At 37.1% G+C, this 20052-nt stretch overlaps 1 protein-coding gene across 2 annotated transcripts in view; it reads left to right on the top strand.

Annotated features, from left to right (window-relative positions):
* Positions 1-20052, top strand: part of SUSD1 (sushi domain containing 1) — a 1084671-nt gene that overhangs the window by 312928 nt on the left and 751691 nt on the right. For both annotated transcript variants that reach the window (XM_044061072.1, XM_044061071.1), the window contains exon 6: positions 18500-18682. In XM_044061072.1, coding sequence (XP_043917007.1) covers positions 18500-18682 — 183 coding nt within the window. The remainder of the gene's footprint in view (positions 1-18499; positions 18683-20052) is intronic.

Below are 20052 nucleotides of genomic sequence, written 5' to 3'. Positions count from 1 at the left end.
GGGGTTGGGGGTTGGTGAGGGAGTTAGGGGTTGGCATAATAGTTGAGGTGTTTACCTCACAGATGCAAGAAACTTGGTTTGATTCTCATCTTTGAAAGAACATTGCTAGGCTTAAAATGGCTCATAATAGCAGCTAGCCTAGTACTTACATATGAATCTGTGAACTTCCATTAGGAATTTATAGAATAGATAACATAGTCTGAGGAGAAATTGTTACAGTGGAAAAGAGAGAGAGACAAGTAAGATACAGTTTTGTATACCTCAAATAGCTGTGAAGTCTACCAAGATGAGTAAACTAGAGGGAGGATCAAGAATTGATAAATTAGGGATGTAAAGGGAAGGGGGCTATCAAACCATGGAAAACACTGTGAAAAAGAGTTCAAAAAGAGACATGTTTTTAGCACTTTAGAACTGAAATCTAACTATTTCTGGACAAATTGACAAAATGAGATTATTTAATCATGGCCTTTCATTATGTAGGATAATTTTATGTAATAGGAAATTTGAAATAAATGGACCGTGTTTTTTGGAGGGGATGCATTTTAGAATATTCTATTGGTTGAAAATTGATCATGTGATTTTTTTTAAGGGTTTTAAATAGCTTTTTAATTGCTTTTTAAATGTCTGATGAAGTTTTGGATTGCCTAAAATGAAAGTGCTCATTTTCATTAAAGTGTATTTGTCAATGTCTCATTACGGAGTTGCCTATGACCAATACATTTGATGTGCTTTGCCTTAGGGGCTTATTTCTTGAGACAAACAACAATGATGGCATGGAGAAATTTAAAGAGTTGAGAGGCTAGCAAATGTTCAACCCTCTGTTTAACCGGTAATCATTTGTCTTTTCTGTAATGAGGCAGTGGTGTTTGTTTCCTGTGAATAGGTAATAAACCTGAGTATTTGTTAAAGTTATTTTTTAAAGATAGTTTGAATATAAGTGACATTTCTTTGGAGGATGCAGCAATAAGGAGTATGCTGCATAGTTGTTGCTCAAGCAGATTCCTTTGGCAGTTGCTGCATTAGCAGCATATGTGAGGAAAGGAGAGTTTTTTCTTGTACAAACCAACATGGTAATGGAAGTCAAAAAAATGTTAAGCCATTTGCAATGTATTAGAATTGGGAGACATTATCAAGTGGAATTGTCTTATTGTCTTGAATTTGTGGTTGGGGCTTTTAGTTAAACCATGTCTCAGTAACTGCACAGACGTCAGCATCCTCTAAGTTGAGGAGTGCTTCCAGGGAGTGCAGTTTCTTCTTTAAACTCCTTTACCTTAATCTTAACTCTTACCACATATATATGTAACCATCTAAACAACAGTACTGTGATTATGCATGGGAATTAACTATATTCAATACCTTTACTACTTAATTTATTTTGTCCACATTATGTTATGTAAATATGTCATTTGTAAATATGTAAACATCAATGTAATTGTATTCTGTATGTGACAATGTAAATACTAAATTTTGCTGTCATTTTATATCATGAATGTATCTTTTGGAGACTTTCTACTCAGTTCTCCGCTGAAAATGGGCATCTGCCCAGTCAGACTATCCCGGCCAACAAATGTCAAATAAGTAAATAAAATAGTTGGTGCCAAAGAGCATAGTTTTTGCTTTTGATGTGTTAAGGAATTTTTTTTTTTGAATATCCATTCTGTGAGTGATAGGAAATCTGATTGTAGTTCTTTTTGTAGAGTAAAAGAGACAGATTGCTATGGAATTTGACCATATCATTGCATTTACAGGCAGGACAGGTGGATTACCTTTCAAATCCTGAAGCCTATAACACAGATATTCAGAATGTTGAGATGAAAATACCAAAGACTGACAGCCATGAACAGCTGATGTTTCTCAGGGCAAGTAAATATTTGTCCAACACCTGACGTCCACACACCGGGCTGTATAACAATCACATAGGTGGGGGCTACACCCCCCAACCCCCCTTAACTATATATATGCCAACTCCAGGATCACACTAAAGTGAGGAAAAGGGCATGTTTCCACATGCCGGGCAAGTGTTTACTTGCCATGGGAAACATTGGCTGTTTGTGAGTGTTAGTCATCTGTATTTTTGTCTCGTCATTCTGAATGTTGGTGCTGTGGGCTTTGGGATTTAGAAGGGGATCCGCATATGCAGATGCAGAAGGTTGTGTGGAAGTTTGTTATTGAAAATTGAGAATGGAAGTGGAGCTAAAGTTGATACTTGTGGTACGCCTTTCAAAAGCGGGATTGATGAGGTAATTGAAAAACTTGGCTTAACATAGAAATTACAGATGGAGAAAGAGTTTTTGAACCAGACAGAAGCTGCTGGGCTTATTCCTATATAAAGCAAGTATAATAAAAGCTGCCAGCACCCCACGAGGTAAATCCTCCGTGGCACAAAAGTATATAAAGAAATAAAAAGATAAAAATACCAACGGAGTGAAACACAGCTGTAGGCTGAAATGTCCAAACACAAACCAAGTCCAAGGTGATAAAAAATCCACAATTTATTGCAGAAACACAAACAGGTAAGCGCTTTCGCATAGGAGCTTCATCAGACCAGATAGTGAACAAAAAACTAGCTGATATTTATATAGAACAATTCTTACTCAAGGATATCAATTAAATAATCAATCAACTAATCAACCATTAAAAGCCACAGTATACAAAAATATTTCTGATAAACATAATATACTATATATATATATTTAAAGAATCTCAAAGGATTCTTAAATAAGTAAGCAACATCCTAAATATAAAATAAATAAATAAAAGAAATAATAATAAATAAAACTAATATTGAGCATCATAGCCTATAAAAAAACACATTAAGCAAATACATCAAAGCTAATTTCATTTACACAACCTCCTTTTCTTTAAAATAGGTTTGATTGAAGCCCTTTCATTCAGGCCCTTTCCTCTATCTGCCCGTAAAAGAACAATCCAGTGAGCCTCCCTATATTCAGTGTATGTTATAATATTACCTTCCTCACTATTCGGTATAATAACCTCAATCACCTTAAACTTAAAGGTATGGGTATTCCCAAATTCAGCTACATGCTTGGAAAGTGCATTATGTAGGGACCCTTTTCTAATGTGATAGATCTGTTCTCTCATTCTATCACGTAGGGGTCTATTGGTCTTCCCTACATAAAATGCCCCACAGGTTCCACACTCGGCCAAGTAAACAACATGGGGGGTCATACAGTTGCTGGACCCCTTAAAACAAAATTCCTTATGTAGTTCAGGATGAAAAAAGACATCAGACGTATCAATGTATGTACAGAAATTACAGGACCCACACGGCTCAGTATGGCTATATAATGGTCTTCCTATATTATTCCTATCGAAGCACAAAAGCCTCTTTAGATTTTTGTAATTTTTAAACCGAAATCTAGGATGACTACCTACAATGTTGCTTTTTCATGATCAACAAGAAGAATGGACCAATGTTGGTGAAATAATTTTGTTACTTGCTTAAAATCACCTGTGTAAAACAATGGAATTTTTGTATAACAACCTTTGTTAGTTACACTAGAATGATTCACTTCTAAAGATGGTCCAAAATATGGTCGTGCCTTAGTCAACTGAAGATCTACAAGATCAGACCATTGTCTATCAAGTTCATCAATAGTATAACCTCTATCCAGCAACTTCTTTTCCAGACTGTTCATCTCCTGTTGGAAACCAGCCAATGAAGGATTCAGCCTGAAAGCTCTCATGCCCTGACCCCTGATAAGATTTTTAAACAAGACGAACTTTTTAAAAATTATCAACAAGACACTTTATGTCCTTTATTCGAAAGACTATTGGACAGTGTTACTGTCTTTGAACACAAACTCATTGAGCAGAAAAGAACAAAGATTGTTAGAGACTTGTCTGATTTTCGGGCAGGCCATGTTTTTATGTGGCCGCGCACAGGACTGATTTCTGTTAACCAATCTGACAATAATGCTGTTACACGCCACGATGTTAACAGGACTGTTTCAACTAATGATAACACATTCAAAATTACCTCAACTAGTGTTAATATTGTACTTGATTGTGGTAAAGAACAAGGGCATGTGTCACATAATAACTTGGAAAGGGACCTTACAGGTTCGACACAGAGACAGGATTGTATTCGTTTGAATGTTGTTGAATCCAATGATAATGCCATTACCTCTAGTGAGGCTTCCAATTTAGATGGTAAGGTCGATCATGGTATGATTGTGACTCCTACCACCTCTAAAAAGAGTCCTAATCCGGAGGTTATAGTTAAGGATTCAGTTCATTTAAAGTTAAAGAACATGGATTGCTCTGTCAGGCTTAAGGAGAAAAGCAGGTCTGTAGTTCAGAATGAGATGCATGATGCTGTCTTTATGGGTACTGGTGGTGATCTCCCTTTTCCTCTACCTGTAGGGATGGACAGGATAGGGGGTCAAGGGAAATCAGCCAGCAGGGGACGTTACAAACGGAAGTTGTCAGGGGAACATTACCCCAGCCAGACTCTGAAGAAAATGTGGGGGAAGACCAAGAGTCATTGATTTTTAACATATCCAGTCATTGTTTGACCCCATATGAATGTAGTGTACTGAAAAAAGGTTTAAACTTTATACCAACTTGTAATAGTAATCTTGTTGATACTGTGTTAGATTTGAAAATTTTTTGTAGGGATGCTATGTTACGTCTGATTTATGGTGGATCCACATCAATAGATAATGAAGGACCACAAGCTCACTTGAGGAAGCCTAGTAGTTTTGTACCAGTCAATCATCCTTTAGTGGAAGCTTATTTTAAGTTGACTGAAGAAGACATCCCTCAGTTTTATGATAATAGGGGTCATTTTAAAAAACCCTTTAAATATAACCTCATTTATATGGAGAGACAGGCACTGTGTCACCTCCAAGATAATAGTTTGCTTGTCATCCAGCCTGCGGACAAGGGAGGACTAATAGTTATCATGGATAAAGCTTTTTACTATCGATCTATGAATGATATGCTTAGTGATACCAGTTTCTACAGTATAATCTCTGTTTCTGAGGTACATAGGATTATTTCCTCTGTAGATAATGATATTCAAGATCTTTATGCAGCTGGTCTTATCACTGATGAATTATTTGCTTTTATGCATACTACTAACCCTTTAATTCCCATAATACAAGGGTTACCCAAGGTACATAAACATTCTAGGAACCCACCCATGAGACCAATTGTTGCTGGTGGAGGATGGGTGACCGAACCTTTGTCATTGTATGTTGAAAAGTTTTTACGACCAGTCATTAGCTTGAATCCAACTGTTTTAAGAGATTCTAAACAGTTTCTATTAGATTTGTATGATTGTGTTCAAGGGTTAGATGACATTAGTGCATTGGCTTTTGTTACCTTTGATGTTCAATCATTGTTTACTATGATACCGAATGAGTTAGGTATACTTTATATACAGAATTATTTGTCTGCACATAGTGAATATTTGCCCAAACAGATTGATTTGGTTTGTTTCTTTTTAGAAACAGTTTTGAATAACAATGTTTTCATTTTTGGGGATGATATGTTCCTACAGAAACATGGCGTAGCTATGGGCACATCCTGTGCCAATAGCTACGCCAATAAGTTTCTTGCTCAGTGGGAGATTGAGTTACTATTTCCTCTTACCGAATTTAGGAATAATGTTATATTCTATCGACATTTTGTGGATGATCTATTTATTTTGTGGCGAGCGTCATCTGAAGAATTTACTAAGCTTTTTGGTATTATGAACAATTTGACTGACTGCCTTAGATTTACCTACCATATGTCATATACACATATAGACTATTTAGATATCTATGTTGAGAAGTTGAACAATACCATGATTAACACAGGGATTTTTCGAAAAACATGTCATAGGAATGCTTTTTTATTTAGATCTAGCATGCACCCTGGTTATATTTTTAAAAATCTTATCAGGGGTCAGGGCATGAGAGCTTCCAGGCTGAATCCTTCATTGGCTGGTTTCCAACAGGAGATGAACAGTCTGGAAAAGAAGTTGCTGGATAGAGGTTATACTATTGATAAACTTGATAGACAATGGTCTGATCTTGTAGATCTTCGGTTGACTAAGGCACGACCATATTTTGGACCATCTTTAGAAGTGAATCATTCTAGTGCAACTAACAGAGGTTGTTATACAAAAATTCCGTTGTTTTACACAGGTGATTTTAAGCAAGTAACAAAATTATTTCACCAACATTGGTCCATTCTTCTTGTTGATCATGAAATAAGCAACATTGTAGGTAGTCATCCTAGATTTCGGTTTAAAAATTACAAAAATCTAAAGAGGCTTTTGTGCTTCGATAGGAATAATATAGGAAGACCATTATATGACCATACTGAGCCGTGTGGGTCCTGTAATTTCTGTACATACATTGATACATCTGATGTCTTTTTTCATCCTGAACTACATAAGGAATTTCATTTTAAGGGGTCCAGCAACTGTATGACCCCCCCATGTTGTTTACTTGGCCAAGTGTGGAACCTGTGGGGCATTTTATGTAGGGAAGCCAATAGACCCCTACGTGATAGAATGAGAGAACACATCTATCACATTAGAAAAGAGTCCCTACATAACGCACTTTCCAAGCATGTAGCTGAATTTGGGAATACCCATACCTTTAAGTTTAAGGTGATTGAGGTTATTATACCGAATATTAGGGAAGGTAACTTTATAACATACACTGAATATAGGGAAGCTCGCTGGATTGTTCTTTTATGGGCAGATAGAGGAAAGGGCCTGAATGAAAGGGCTTCAATCAAACCTATTTTAAAGAAAAGGAGGTTGTGTAAATGAAATTAGCTTTGATGTATTTGCTTAATGTGTTTTTTTATAGGCTATGATGCTCAATATTAGTTTTATTTATTATTATTTCTTTTATTTATTTATTTTATATTTAGGATGTTACTTACTTATTTAAGAATCCTTTGAGATTCTTTAAATATATATATATATATATATATATATATATATATATATATATATATATATATATATATATATATATAGAGTATATTATGTTTATCACAAATATTTTTGTATACTGTGGCTTTTAATGGTTGATTAGTTGATTGATTATTTAATTGATATCCTTGAGTAAGAATTGTTCTATATAAATATCAGCCAGTTTTTTGTTCACTATCTGGTCTGATGAAGCTCCTATGCAAAAGCGCTTACCTGTTTGTGTTTCTGCAATAAATTGTGGATTTTTTATCACCTTGGACTTGGTTTGTCTTTGGACATTTCAGTCTACAGCCGTGTTTCACTCCGTTGATATTTTTATCTTTTTATTTCTTTATATAAAGCAAGTGGTTTATTAGAGTGTGGTGATCAAGAAGATTAAAAGTCTTAGCAAGCTCTAAAAATATTGTTCTGGTTACATGATCCCTGTCATATTCTAGAGTATTTCATCTGAGTTCAAAGAGCATTTATAGTACCATAGTCAGCCCAAAAAACATGTTTGGAAGAGAGAATGTCATACTGACTGATGCTGTGGTAAAGTTAAAGGTAGATTCATTTCTCTATTATTCTGTTAACAGTAGGTACGATAGAGAAATGGTGGAAGTGAGAAGGTTTGGATTAGCTGGATATTTAGGCAAAGGATTAACTATGGCAATTTTCCAAGTGTCAGGTGTAGTTTTTGGGTAAGGTAGAGATTGCATGTGTGCTGGAGGGTTTGGTAAGGTATTCTCCTCAGTGGTGTAAAATACAGGGAGTGATGTATGTGTGTGTGTGTGTGTGTGTGTGTGTGTGTGTGTGTGTGTGTGTGTGTGTGTGTGTATGTGTGTGTGTCTGTGTGTGAGTCTGTGTGTGTGTGTGTGCATGTGTGTGTGTGTCAATATGTGTGTGTGTGTCTGTGTGTGTGTGTGTGTGTGTGTGTGTGTGTGTACATATGGACAGCACAGTGGCATGGCAGTTAGAAGTTGTTCCTCAAAGAGCTTAATTCTCCAGTTCAAGTTCTTTGTGGAGCGTGCCTATGTTTTTTTTCCCAGTTGCGTCAGTTTCCTATATGCTAAACAACATTGCTGAAGTGATGAATATGAATTTGTAAGAACTAAAAGATGCAGTTTTTAACAAACAGGCCCGGTGTGCTAATGGTCAAACATCTAAAGAAACGAGACATCTAAAGAACAACAAAATACATAGCTATATAAATGCACATGCACGCATGCTTACATCTTTGAGTGTGTGTGTGCATGCTTGTGTTTGTGCATGTGTGTGTGTGTGTGTGTGTGTGTGTGTGTGTGTGTGTGTGTGTGTGTGTGTGTGTGTGTGTGTGTGTGTGTGTGTGTGTGTGTGTGTGTGTGTGTGTGTGCGTGCAGCGGTGTAGCCACAGAATTCCATTTTGGATTCAAAAACCTTATTACTGTCTCATCTGGTATTTAAACTTTGAAACATCTTTCAACATGTAGATCCACTGCAGCACTTAATAAATATGTGCATCATTTTTAAGTTTCCTCTAAAAATACTAAAATACTATTTTTCAGTTAGCAATCCTTTGTCTAAGAAAGCTATGTAGCTGTTGTTGGTTGTCTTAATTTGGAGAGTTGTAGACATAACATAGCCAGGAAAATTCACAATTTTCTACGTAATGCTCAGAAAAAAATTATTCTCTGTAGAGTACAAAGAGTATGCTTGACTACACCTGTGTGTGTGTGTGTGTGTGTGTGTGTGTGTGTGTGTGTGTGTGTGTGTGCGCATGCAAGTGTGTGTGTGTGTGTGTGTGTGTGTGTGTGTGTGCATGTATGTGGGTGTGTGTGTGTGTGTGTGTGTGTGTGTGTGTGTGTGTGTGTGTGTGTGTGTGTGTGTGTAGAGGAGTGTGATTGTGAGTGTGCATATGTATATAGTGAGAGAGACTGTGTGAAACAGTCACTGGTAATCATACTATATACACCAGCCTACATGTATCCAATTTAAAAGTCAAATTGTTAAGTTGTGTAAACTATGTTCTTCTTGAGTAGGTTCAACTGTTGTCTCTCATAAGTTAAAATTGTCTATTAAAATATCCTACTGAATGAGCAGGCTAGCTCTTTCTTTCTATGATTAGTCTCCTGCGATTATATAGTCACTGTCCATACAAATTCTGTGTAATTACAGAAATACTTCTAGCTCTCAGAGGAAATAAAGTTCGGCAAATTCAAGACATTTTTCTTCAATGCACTTGGGGATCATTCTGCAAAGCTGAGTAAATACAGGGATGCAGGAAGTACAGGGAAGGGTATCACAGAAAGTTATCCTAGTTGATATGTGTTTGGATATCACATGGAATACTTACCATTATTCATGCAGATTTTTAATGTATACATTCCATTTCCTTTCACACATGTAGAAAACATCCCGTTATAGATGCTGTATGACCTAAGTTATTCTACATATGTCAGTTTTTTTAAACAAATCGAGTATCCTTGGGCAGTGACAGAAATTCCTTGCGCACATAGCAAAGATGGTCATCCTTGTTGCTATGGCAGGCTGCCTAGAGCAAGGGCTGTTAAGCTTCATCGCAAGCAGTGATTAAACATTAAAAAAATTATCACACTGGCTTCCAAATGTAATTGCCATGCCTGTAAAGTAGATCAGTTACTTATTTGTATAATAATCTATCTACAAATATCAGATCCGATATAGTATTAAGGGATTTTTGGCTTACCTATTACAGATCGAAGAACAGTTTTTTGGAATTACAATTTATCAAAAATTTTATGTTGAAAATGGTGAACCAAAAACATACAAAAACTCAATTTTTTGTGTGTGCATGTGTGTGTGTGTGTGGGGGGGGGTTACAGCCTCCTCCCCCAGCCCCCCAGCCCTAAATTATTTATATCAACTCATCTGCTGTACTACAGTGGAGAAAAGTGCAAACACCCTTGAAAAGTGCTCCACCAGCTTGCACAGTATAATACATTGCAATGGAATACACGGTGATATTACATTTTTGAACTGAAGTCACTCGACTACCAGTGCTGTGATCATATGTAACTATGCAGGGATTCTTCTTATTCAGTGAGCCATAATGGTTCATAGTAGCTTAATGAGCACAAAGCCAGAGGTGGTTGTAAAAGCTCCAAGTTCTTATGAATGCACATGTTTATAAAATGCATTGTTTTATCCAATTCTGAATTAGAAAATGGTCTGGGGGGAAAAAGAATGGCTGCTTAAATTTTCAAAGGGATAATAACATAAGTAGGTTATTAAAAATATGAATGAAAAGTAAAAAGCATGATTAATATGTGACGTCCATTCATATGTGTGTGTGTGTGTGTGTGTGTGTGTGTGTGTGTGTGTGTGTGTGTGTGTGTGTGTGTGTGTGGGCACACGTGTGCATGTGCTTTTTCATCTGACAGTCATTCTGGGTGTGTGTGTGCTGGAGACCAATATTTGAATCAGAAAGGCTTACCACTATGCAGAAACATTACAGGTTAAGATTTCTGCATTGTGTTAAGCCTGTGTGTGTGTGTGTGTGTGTGTGTGTGTGTGTGTGTGTGTGTGTGTGTGTGTGTGTCTATAGCACTTTGATGCTTGGGCTGCTATGTGGGCTGCTGGGCTGTGAGGTGTTCAATTCAGAAATATGGTGATGAGCCATTAATGAAGTGTTTCTGTGTGTGGTGTACAAAGTCTCTGAATTGAAGATCATCTCTGATAGTCTAATTGCCCAACCTGTGCCGGCCTATTAGTGTGGACAGGGAATACAGTATCATGTGTTCTTTGTTCACATTTTGTCATTCGAAGATGTGAGTCATGAAGTTTCAGTAACATTAGACTGCACTACTGTGGTAGCCCCAACTCCCATGAATCCAAAAATACTGATGCTGCAGTATTAAAAGAGCCAGGTTGTGGAAGATGGACTTAAAGGTGGACTGACATATTCAAGAACTGTAGAATGTAAAGGTAGGGTAGACAGTGTGACCAGTCTAGAAAACTGAATGAAAGGCTGAAGTTACTCACATCAGATCTCCTGATGTCTTTGCAAAAGAATTAATAGTGTACTTTCTGAATCATGCTTTGACACTAAATAAAGAATATAGGGAGGTGGCCACTGATAGTTTCCATCACAACGGTAGCAGATGCAGTATCGTTAGTTGTGATGATAAAGGAAACATAATTATCTGTGCCAGTCCAAACAACTGTATGGTGGGATGTAAGAATTAATCTGAAGGGATCTTCTAGTCAGTGATAAAATCCCCTTGATCATAACTTCATTTTAAGGACATAAACCATTGTGGTGAAACTTCAGCAGCATTTTTAGGAAAGTCTGGAAGAATGTAAAGACAAGTTAGATTAAGTTTGTATTTGTTTATATATCTGCTACAAGGAATTTGGGAGTAGTATAGTGAGGACTGTAGGAGGCAAGGTGACAGAAGGAGATACAGGAAATGTGCTATACAGAATCTTTGTGCATGAAATCTATACCACCTGTCCTTTAAAATGTTCTGGGTTGTCCAAGCATGTTCTGCCCTGGGGCAGTATTTCAGTGCCAGTGATGTCAAACTTTAGTCACATTTCCTGAATAGCCAGTAAATGACGGACATAATGGGACAGCCAGCTTTGCAGCAAATGAAGTTTGTGCAGATATTGTGGGCACTAACAAGAGCAGGTTTTATACAGATGGAGATGAAAATGTGACTGTGTTTCATAACTAAATAGGGCACTATGCAGTTATTAACGGCCTAACTGTAATTGTAAACTGTTTGAAACCTTTTTCTTGGATTCCTGAATGCTAGTATAGTAACCTCGCTGTTTCTTCAGTTCATTAGTATTTTAACTTTGGAAAGGACTACCACTTCAACTTCCATTAGGGGTGACAAAGAAAGATTTTTCAACTTCTTATTATGTAAATTACCTAAAGGATTTGTGTTTTGCTTAAAATCATGTTGGATAAAAACAGTAAGATGTCATTTTTATAATGTATTAAGATGCTTTAAAATGGACAGAGCTAACTTTCATCACTGTGTCTAACTGTGCTTTCTTTTTCTTTGGAGAACAGTCAAGATTAAATAACCCATATATGTTCTTTGTTCTTCTTTCGGCTTTTCTCAGTTAGGGGTCGCCACAGCGGAACTCCGGTCAGCTAATGATTGGCAGTATATCTTTACAGTGCCGAGGTGCAAGCTCGACACCCAACCTTCAACAAAGGCATGCCCATTCACGCTTATCTTTTGAACGCCACTCGACCATAGGGAGGACATGCAGACTCCACACAGAAGGCGCTCCAGCCAAGAATTGAACAGGAGAACCTCTTGCTGTGAGGTGACAATGCTGCTGCTGCACCACCGCAGCTACCCTAAATAACCCTTAGATGTAATTTTTTGAAATAAATGTTAGGCAGACATCTGACATTTGTTATGGAGAATGATGTTTGGCCAATCTGAGTTATAAACTGACTGCATTTTACAGTGTTTCTCATTAAAGGGACCCTTTCTCTTAACTCCACACTAAATACTTACTGCAGGCAATAGGATGCTGGATTTGTACCAAATGATAAACAAGTTGGCTGGACCAGGTAGTTTCACATTTCATAATTTTGCATCGGAAAAAGTCCTCCACATAGCAGCATTCATAATTTTTTCCCATTAACTGAGGGACTGATTAGTTTATAAGACAAGTAGTTGCCTTTCTGTGGTTCATAGTACTTTCTAAAGTTATTCCTAGAATAATCGTTAGGGCACATAGTATATCTTATTTTCCTTTATAGAGTCATAGGATTATAAGAAATGCAAGTCTTGTAACCGTTTAGGCCTTCCGTTTTCCCATCCATAGACTGTAATTCCTTTTCCAAGGAGAACTAGGCCAGTCAAGCCAGAAGTGAATTTGGAAATACCCATTCACTGTTAATTACTACACTATAATCTATTAACTGGAACTTCCTAAAAATCCCCCCCCCCCCCTTAGACAATGCTGTAATTGAATTCAATACAACTTTTCTAAATATCCTAAAAAGTGTTGCAACTCCTAGAAGGAAGACACTGGAAACAAACAATACAGTTTGGCAGTTCAAAAAGAGTAGACTGGTAATGCAGGATAGAGAAAAAGCATGGAAAGAATGGGAAAAATAATAAAACACCTCAGTATGTTGAAAACTTCAGAATGTTTCGTAATCATATTAAAAAGCAAATTAATGAAGACAAATACTATACTATAAAACTTTCAGAATAATACCAAACATAACCCTAAAAAATTTTGGACATCCATTAAAGAAATCTTACATCCTGGCCAAAAATTCAACCCAAACTTACCACTTGAAACTGCAATACAGTTCAACTATTTTTTGTAGCTAGTATAGCATCTCTAAACAAGGATTCCTCAACATTTAAACCCAACCCTGCCCAACAGTCACATATCACCACATCCACTTTCACCTTCAAACCTGTTCCCACATCATATATAAAACTACTCTTAACACATTTAAACTATGCTCTTCTTCAGCTGATGACCTCCCAAACTAGTACCTGAAACCAGCAGCCAATAGCATTGTCTATACTGTCTCAATCCTTATAAATAGGTCAATCCAGGAATCCATGTTCTCTCTCTGTGGAAAAAGTTATACATTATCCTTCTGCACAAAGGAGGAAATTCAACAGACATTAATAACTTTAGACCTATAGCAGTCTTACCTCCCCTCACAAAAATACTTGAAAAATTATTCAAAACAGTTGCTAGACTAACTCCTATAGGAAAAACTCCTATCCCCTACACAATATGGCTTCCATCCTTCCCATAGTACTAGCACTGCCCTGCTAACCCATATAGATACTGTCAGTAAAGCTAGAGGTAATGGCAAACTAGTCTCTTCCTTTTTTCTAGACTTGTTTAAAGCATTCAACAGTTTGTCACAACAAACTTCTACTTCAAATGTCCTCACTAGGTCTGTCTCATCCCACCTTTCTGTGGGTCAAAATCTACCTGTCCAGTAGGTATCAATCAATAAAATGGCATCCTGTCACTCTCCTTATCTCCCAGTCACCACCGGTGTATCACAAGGCTCTATCCTTGGTCCCTTCCTCTTTAACATTTTCACCAACGCCCTCTACACATCCATACAACAGGCCACCCTAATACAATATGCAGATGATTCATCTTTCATTTGCACATTTGACAACATGGTAAACCTCCCCCAAAATTACTCAGGAAGCATTAACAGCCAGTGAAACATGGCTTTGTAACTCACAACTCATGCTGAACCCAAAAAAGACCAAACTACTGCTTTTTTCCCAAAACCCCTCTCTCGCAAAAAAAAACATTTAAAGTCTTCACTCTTGATAATTCAGCCATTGAAGTCACTTCTCATAACAAATCATTAGGAGTGATAGTGGATGATAATCTCACATTTGACCTGCATATACAAAATTACATAAGAAAAACTCATCAAAAACTAGGTATGCTTCACAGAGCCAAAAACTTGCTCACCGATGCAACTAAAAATAAAGTTACAACTATTTATTTCCTCCTCACTCTTCTTTATTGTGCTGCCATTCTTACTAGCCTCCAGGCTTCACAAAAACTAAAACTTGAGCAATGTTATAACAAAGTTGCTAAATTTGCAGCAAATACCCCTTTCAGAACCCACCACTGTGTAACACGGAAAAGCCTAAATTGGTTAGAACTGCCTAATCGACTAACATATGCACAAATTCTTACCACATATAAAATTATTCAGCATCCCTCTGTCTGTCCAGCACTAAAAACATTCTACACAGCTATGTTCCCAGTCAGTCATTGTGACCCAGTGACCAAACACTCCTGTCTACAAACCTAGCAAATCTGCTAGGCATTGTCTGTACTTGTGCAAGGTTGCTAAAGCCTGGAACTCCTTACCTGTATCCCGCAGGCCTACACCCTCCCTTCCATCTTTCAAAACAACTGTGAAAGATTTTCTAGTTAAACTCTGTCTCTGTTCTTGCTCAAAACCAGGATAAACTATATCCCTAAATGTAAATAAGTACCTTTTCATTCCTTATGCCGCCTTACTCTCCCTTCTTCACTTATTTCCTTACTGCTATCAAATTCTGTTCCCTGACTTTCTCTCTAAAGATACCATAAGCCTGTTTTACCCTCACATCATATTACAATTCATGTTTGTATTAGACTAACTTACCTTTAATATCTCCACAGTGGCGTAGCTAGAGTTTGTGCCGCTCTGGGCTGTCTTTGAGTTTGCCACCCCTCCCCCTCACAAAATCATGGTCAAACAGGGCCTCCCACAGGCATTCCAGCATCCCATTACTTGGTTATTTCTCCCCATTTACCATGAACACTGTAATGTGCATATTGCTTTATGCTTTAATTCTAAAATGATTATTTGGATTTCATTTAAAACTTTTATTTTAAATGTTATAGCACAAACGCTGATAGACATCTGCTAAACAAAGCAATACAGTCTCACAGTGAGAACAGACTTAGCATTAAAACTTCTTTGCCCGTGAAACTCACATTCATTGAAACATCATTGAAACCCACATTCAAAGAAAATGCATCTGGCCAGTGATGGATAAAGTTTACCTTTGGGATGTTTTCAAATCATAGGCCCCTTGCACAAATATTTATGGCCATGCAAACATAAATGTGTTCTTTGAGTCACCTTCCTGATTGTATTAAATTATATTCCTTGTATAATACAGCACACTTATTAGAGTGTGTTTTAAATGTATTGTTTTGAACATTTTTCCAGTAAGCAATGAAACAAAATGTATGAACCAATGACAAAACTGCCCAATTTAGAACATTTCCGTCTTAAAAGTCTACTCAAACTTCTGTCATTACAATCCACCAATATAGGTAAACATGCAGAATCACTGCAGAAGTAAAAGTCATCTAAATAATTCCACATTAAAGAGATCTGTAACTAATGAAGCAGTTGCTGCTAGCAAGCAACTTTATATGTCATTGTTTCATCTACAAATAAAGTGCCTGTTGCCCTTGAAGAATAAATTGCCTATGTTACATTAAAAAATGATAAGCTAGCAATATTGCAATAGGGAATGGATGGCAAACTAATAACAGGTTCATAGTTACTACGTATCTCCTCCAAAGGAGGACATTCTCGGGACTGCAGTATCCATTCCCTTTAAAGTACAACACAGTAGATTATCAGCAATCCCTATACATCCTGTGGGAGTAGAACCCATAGCCTTCTGCATCAGAATCAAGTATACTACCTGTTGTGCTGCTAACAATGCAAGTTGACTTAGCATAAGCAGCAGTAAACTTCTCTTCCCCTGAAGCTCTCAGCTCCTTGTAAACTCCACTTGATACTCAACTATATCTCTCAACTTTGCAGCACAAGAAATCTGGAAACAGCCACAATTTATGGGGGGGGGGGGGTCAAAGGCCCAAATCCAGGGACACATTTTAAACATTGCTTGTATAATCTTAGAAAGTTGCTAGAATAAAATGTTTTGTGTGACCATGTATTTCCTGAAAGACAGGAAGACTGAAACTTAAATGGCTGTCATTATTAAGTGAATTCAGTTCTCACTGATTTGCCAGAGAACAACAAGTTTTAAGAGAAACAGACCAAAGGTATAAGCCAAACATTCCAGACATTCTGTGAAACTCTGGACAGTGGAGAGCTATGGACTCAACTCCTTGAGTCACAAGTGAGGGTATGGGTAGAGAATTCAAGCTCTTGTTTCCTGTACCTAAGGTACAGGGTTTGAACCTGAGTAACACTAACGACCAGGTATACTTAACTGGAGCATTTCACACATACACACACACATACCTTGAAGAAGCAGCAAAATTCAACACTAAAGCAATAAAACGTACAGCAAATTCTCTTATGTGAAATGTGCTGTACTGTGCAATTTGCACACAGCAAATCCCCTTACTTGGTGAAGCAGTAAAATGCTGTACTGTAAAATTCCCCTTAGTTGGTGAAGAAACTTTGCTTTAAAATTGAGCAAGTCGGACAGGAAGAACAGGACATCACACCCACCAGACATGATGTGACTGGACCAGCTACGGGACCGTTCTTAAAGGAGAATGTCCTTAAAAAAACTGTTGTTTTTAAATTAAACTGTTAAAGTAATGTGCCACCCGGAGTGGACCTCCCCTCACTCCCCTTCTAGCTACACCACTGTATCTCCACAAACTGTCTAAAATTTCTCTAAATATTAAATGATTGTCATATAACTTGAATCAATTCTTAACCAATGTTTTTATATTGTGTCTAAATTGTTATAATTATTTAAACTGCAGATGTTTTTATCTTTGAAGTTTGTAAAATTATTTTTCTTAAAATGTAAGGTAATAATCTGGAGCTTTTCTCCCTGGGTTTCTGCTGAAATGGGCTTCTACCCATTTGGACTTTCCTGGTAATCAAATGTCAGTTAGTAAATAAATAAATAACTATAATTTTGCAATTCCCAACTGAAAGAACGTAAAGTAGCCATACATCTATCCACACCCCCTTTTTTCGCATTTTTGCACATGGGACCAGGATGTCACTTCAACAGTGACAATCATCTAGAGCCCAGGCTTACATCAGCAAGTGGCTAGCCCTGCCGTGGTAGTTCTTCCACACAACACACTCACACCTATGGGCAATTTAAAGTGTCCATTCCACCTAATGCATGTCTTTAGAATGTAGGAGGAAACAGGAGCACCTGGAGAAAACACATGTGAATACAGAGGGGACATGCAAACTCTGCACAGAAGGCACCCTGGCCAGGAATCGAAGCAATGAACCTTTTGCTTTGAGGCAACAATGCTATCTGCTGTGCCGCTGAAGGAGATGTATCACACTCCCTTAATTTGCCGGAGGAGCAAATTCTGGAGGTAGGAAAGGCACTGCATAACGGACCTGTCTCTCCACCATTTTTTTATTTATCCGCTGTTAAAAATTTAGATGTAATGTTTGACTGATAATGACTGTGCACCAAACTACAGGGATAAAACCAGTGGCTAATCTCAGGTTAAATAGTTTAAGGAATGTTTCTACCAGAGTTTGTTTGGCACCGTTTATTAAACAGCCAAGTTTATTATCAGGTCCCATTGAAGAAGTATTTATATTCTTGGAGGGCATCTTCAGTACACTGTCTTTAGGGATGATGGGAGTCTTAGAGCTTTAGGGTTAGTGGACTTTGGATATTCAGCTCTAGGGTAAAATTCACACTGAATTTGTTTTCTAGTATGTTGACAATGTCTACTGGGTCAGAGTAAGTTGTGTCATTATGAGTATGGTCAGAGCAATGTTAGATATTATTTCTTAGATAACATAGCTGAAGAAGATTGTGTAATGGTCCTTAGCTTTCTTTTCAACATCCTTTAACCTTATGCCATCTCTCTTTACACTTGATTGTTGTAACAAAAGCTCAACAGACAATTTAGGGGTGGGAGGGTGGCCTAATGGTTAAGGCATTTGTCAAATATTACCGTAGATGTATAATAGACTTTGAGCGTCTGTACTTTAACTGTGTATTAATATTTGTATTCACAGTGGCATGACATTAAGAAAAAGTGATGTAATATTAGTTTTGTTGCATTTTAATTACTCATTTTGATTTTCAGCAATAGACTGTGGTAGCCCCCCTGTGGTGGCAAATGGCATCATCATATCCAATTCTAGTACTACAACACTGGGAAGTTTAGTATTTTACCAGTGTCGAGAAGGATATTTCAGTACTGGAGGAAGAAATGTTTCCATTTGCACTGAAGATGGTGCTTGGGATGAACTGTCTATAACCTGCAGAGGTAAGTCTCCAACAGTTTGAGTAAATAAAAATAAAATCCACAGAATATGTACTCATTAATGCAGAATTTAGAAATGTTTTCAAAATGTTGGCTTAAAATGTTTGTAAGAAGAGTTCAACAAGTTAGAAGGCTTGTTTTGGTAAGAAATTTGGTCAAATGTTTTTTTTTAAACAAGAATAATCTTTATTAGATAATCACTTATAACATAGTCAGTCACACATTTATATAAATGAAAACAAATCTTATTGACACAGTTTTAGTTGCAAACATTATATATCACTTATAATTTATCCAGTCATTATCAGTCAAACATTACATAGCTCATTCACATCCTGCTTTCTTTAAAACCTCATTCCTCCTCTGCATATATTGTTCCCACAATTCCCATTTTTTCCTATGTAATTTGCTCCTACCCTTTAATAAAGATCACAGTTCCAGTTGTTGTATCTCTATTACTATTTTCACTACTTCTAGTTAAGTTGGTTTAGACTTTGATTTCCATTTTCTAGTAATTGTTTTTTTTTTTTGGCAGACAACATAATTATACTCAGCAAGGCCTTACTACAAGGCAACTCTGATTCTGTATCATAGCCCAAAAAATCATTTCCTTAGTTACACCAATTTACTCACCCAATATTTCTGACAGAGCAGTCTGCAGGGAATCTTTAAAGTCTGCCAGCTCATTCAGTCCAAGAAAATATGTTCAAAGTTACCTCATTCTTCCCCATCACACCTCGAACATTTGCTGTCTACCAAACGAAAATTATTTGGAGTCTACTTGGGGTATAAAAATACCAAATACCCATGTAAATGCTTCCAAGCAACGATCCTAAGTCTTGTAGACTTTGTTGCATATTTGGGAGACATGCATATATCCCCTCATTGTTTCTTTGTGAATTGCTTATCCAGTCTCTCTTCCCAATCCTTTCTAACCTCCTCTGATTGATTCTTAGAGTTATCATGCAACATTTTGTATGCTTTACTAATTATTCATTTTTTAACAGCTACTTCTGTTCTAGATTCTATTAAAAACTCTTCCAGTGCTGGTCTATCGCTTAAGACTCCCTATTTCTTTCTCTTTGCCTATATCAATCCTTGATAGGGAAGGCAATCTCTAACCTGCAGTCCAAATACATTTTTGGCATCTTCTCATTGTATTTCCTTTCCCTGTCTAGGTATTTGCTCCCAGTACCTTAGTTCCTTTGCCAGTTTTCTCCAATAAATTCCAGCCCTCTATTGCCTACTGTCTGTATCCCTAATTGCAGTCATCCCTACCAGCAGAATCTCCTTTCTCCACTCCTATGTTGGCTTAGTTCCTAGAGTACTTTCTGCTACTTTATAAATATAATATTCTGTATGAATATTGTACT

The sequence above is a fragment of the Protopterus annectens genome, chromosome 2.part0, assembly GCF_019279795.1.
Source record: "Protopterus annectens isolate FY-2018-M chromosome 2.part0, PAN1.0, whole genome shotgun sequence".
In the NCBI taxonomy this organism is placed as follows: Eukaryota; Metazoa; Chordata; order Ceratodontiformes; family Protopteridae; genus Protopterus; species Protopterus annectens.
This window is presented reverse-complemented; position numbering and strand designations above follow the sequence as displayed.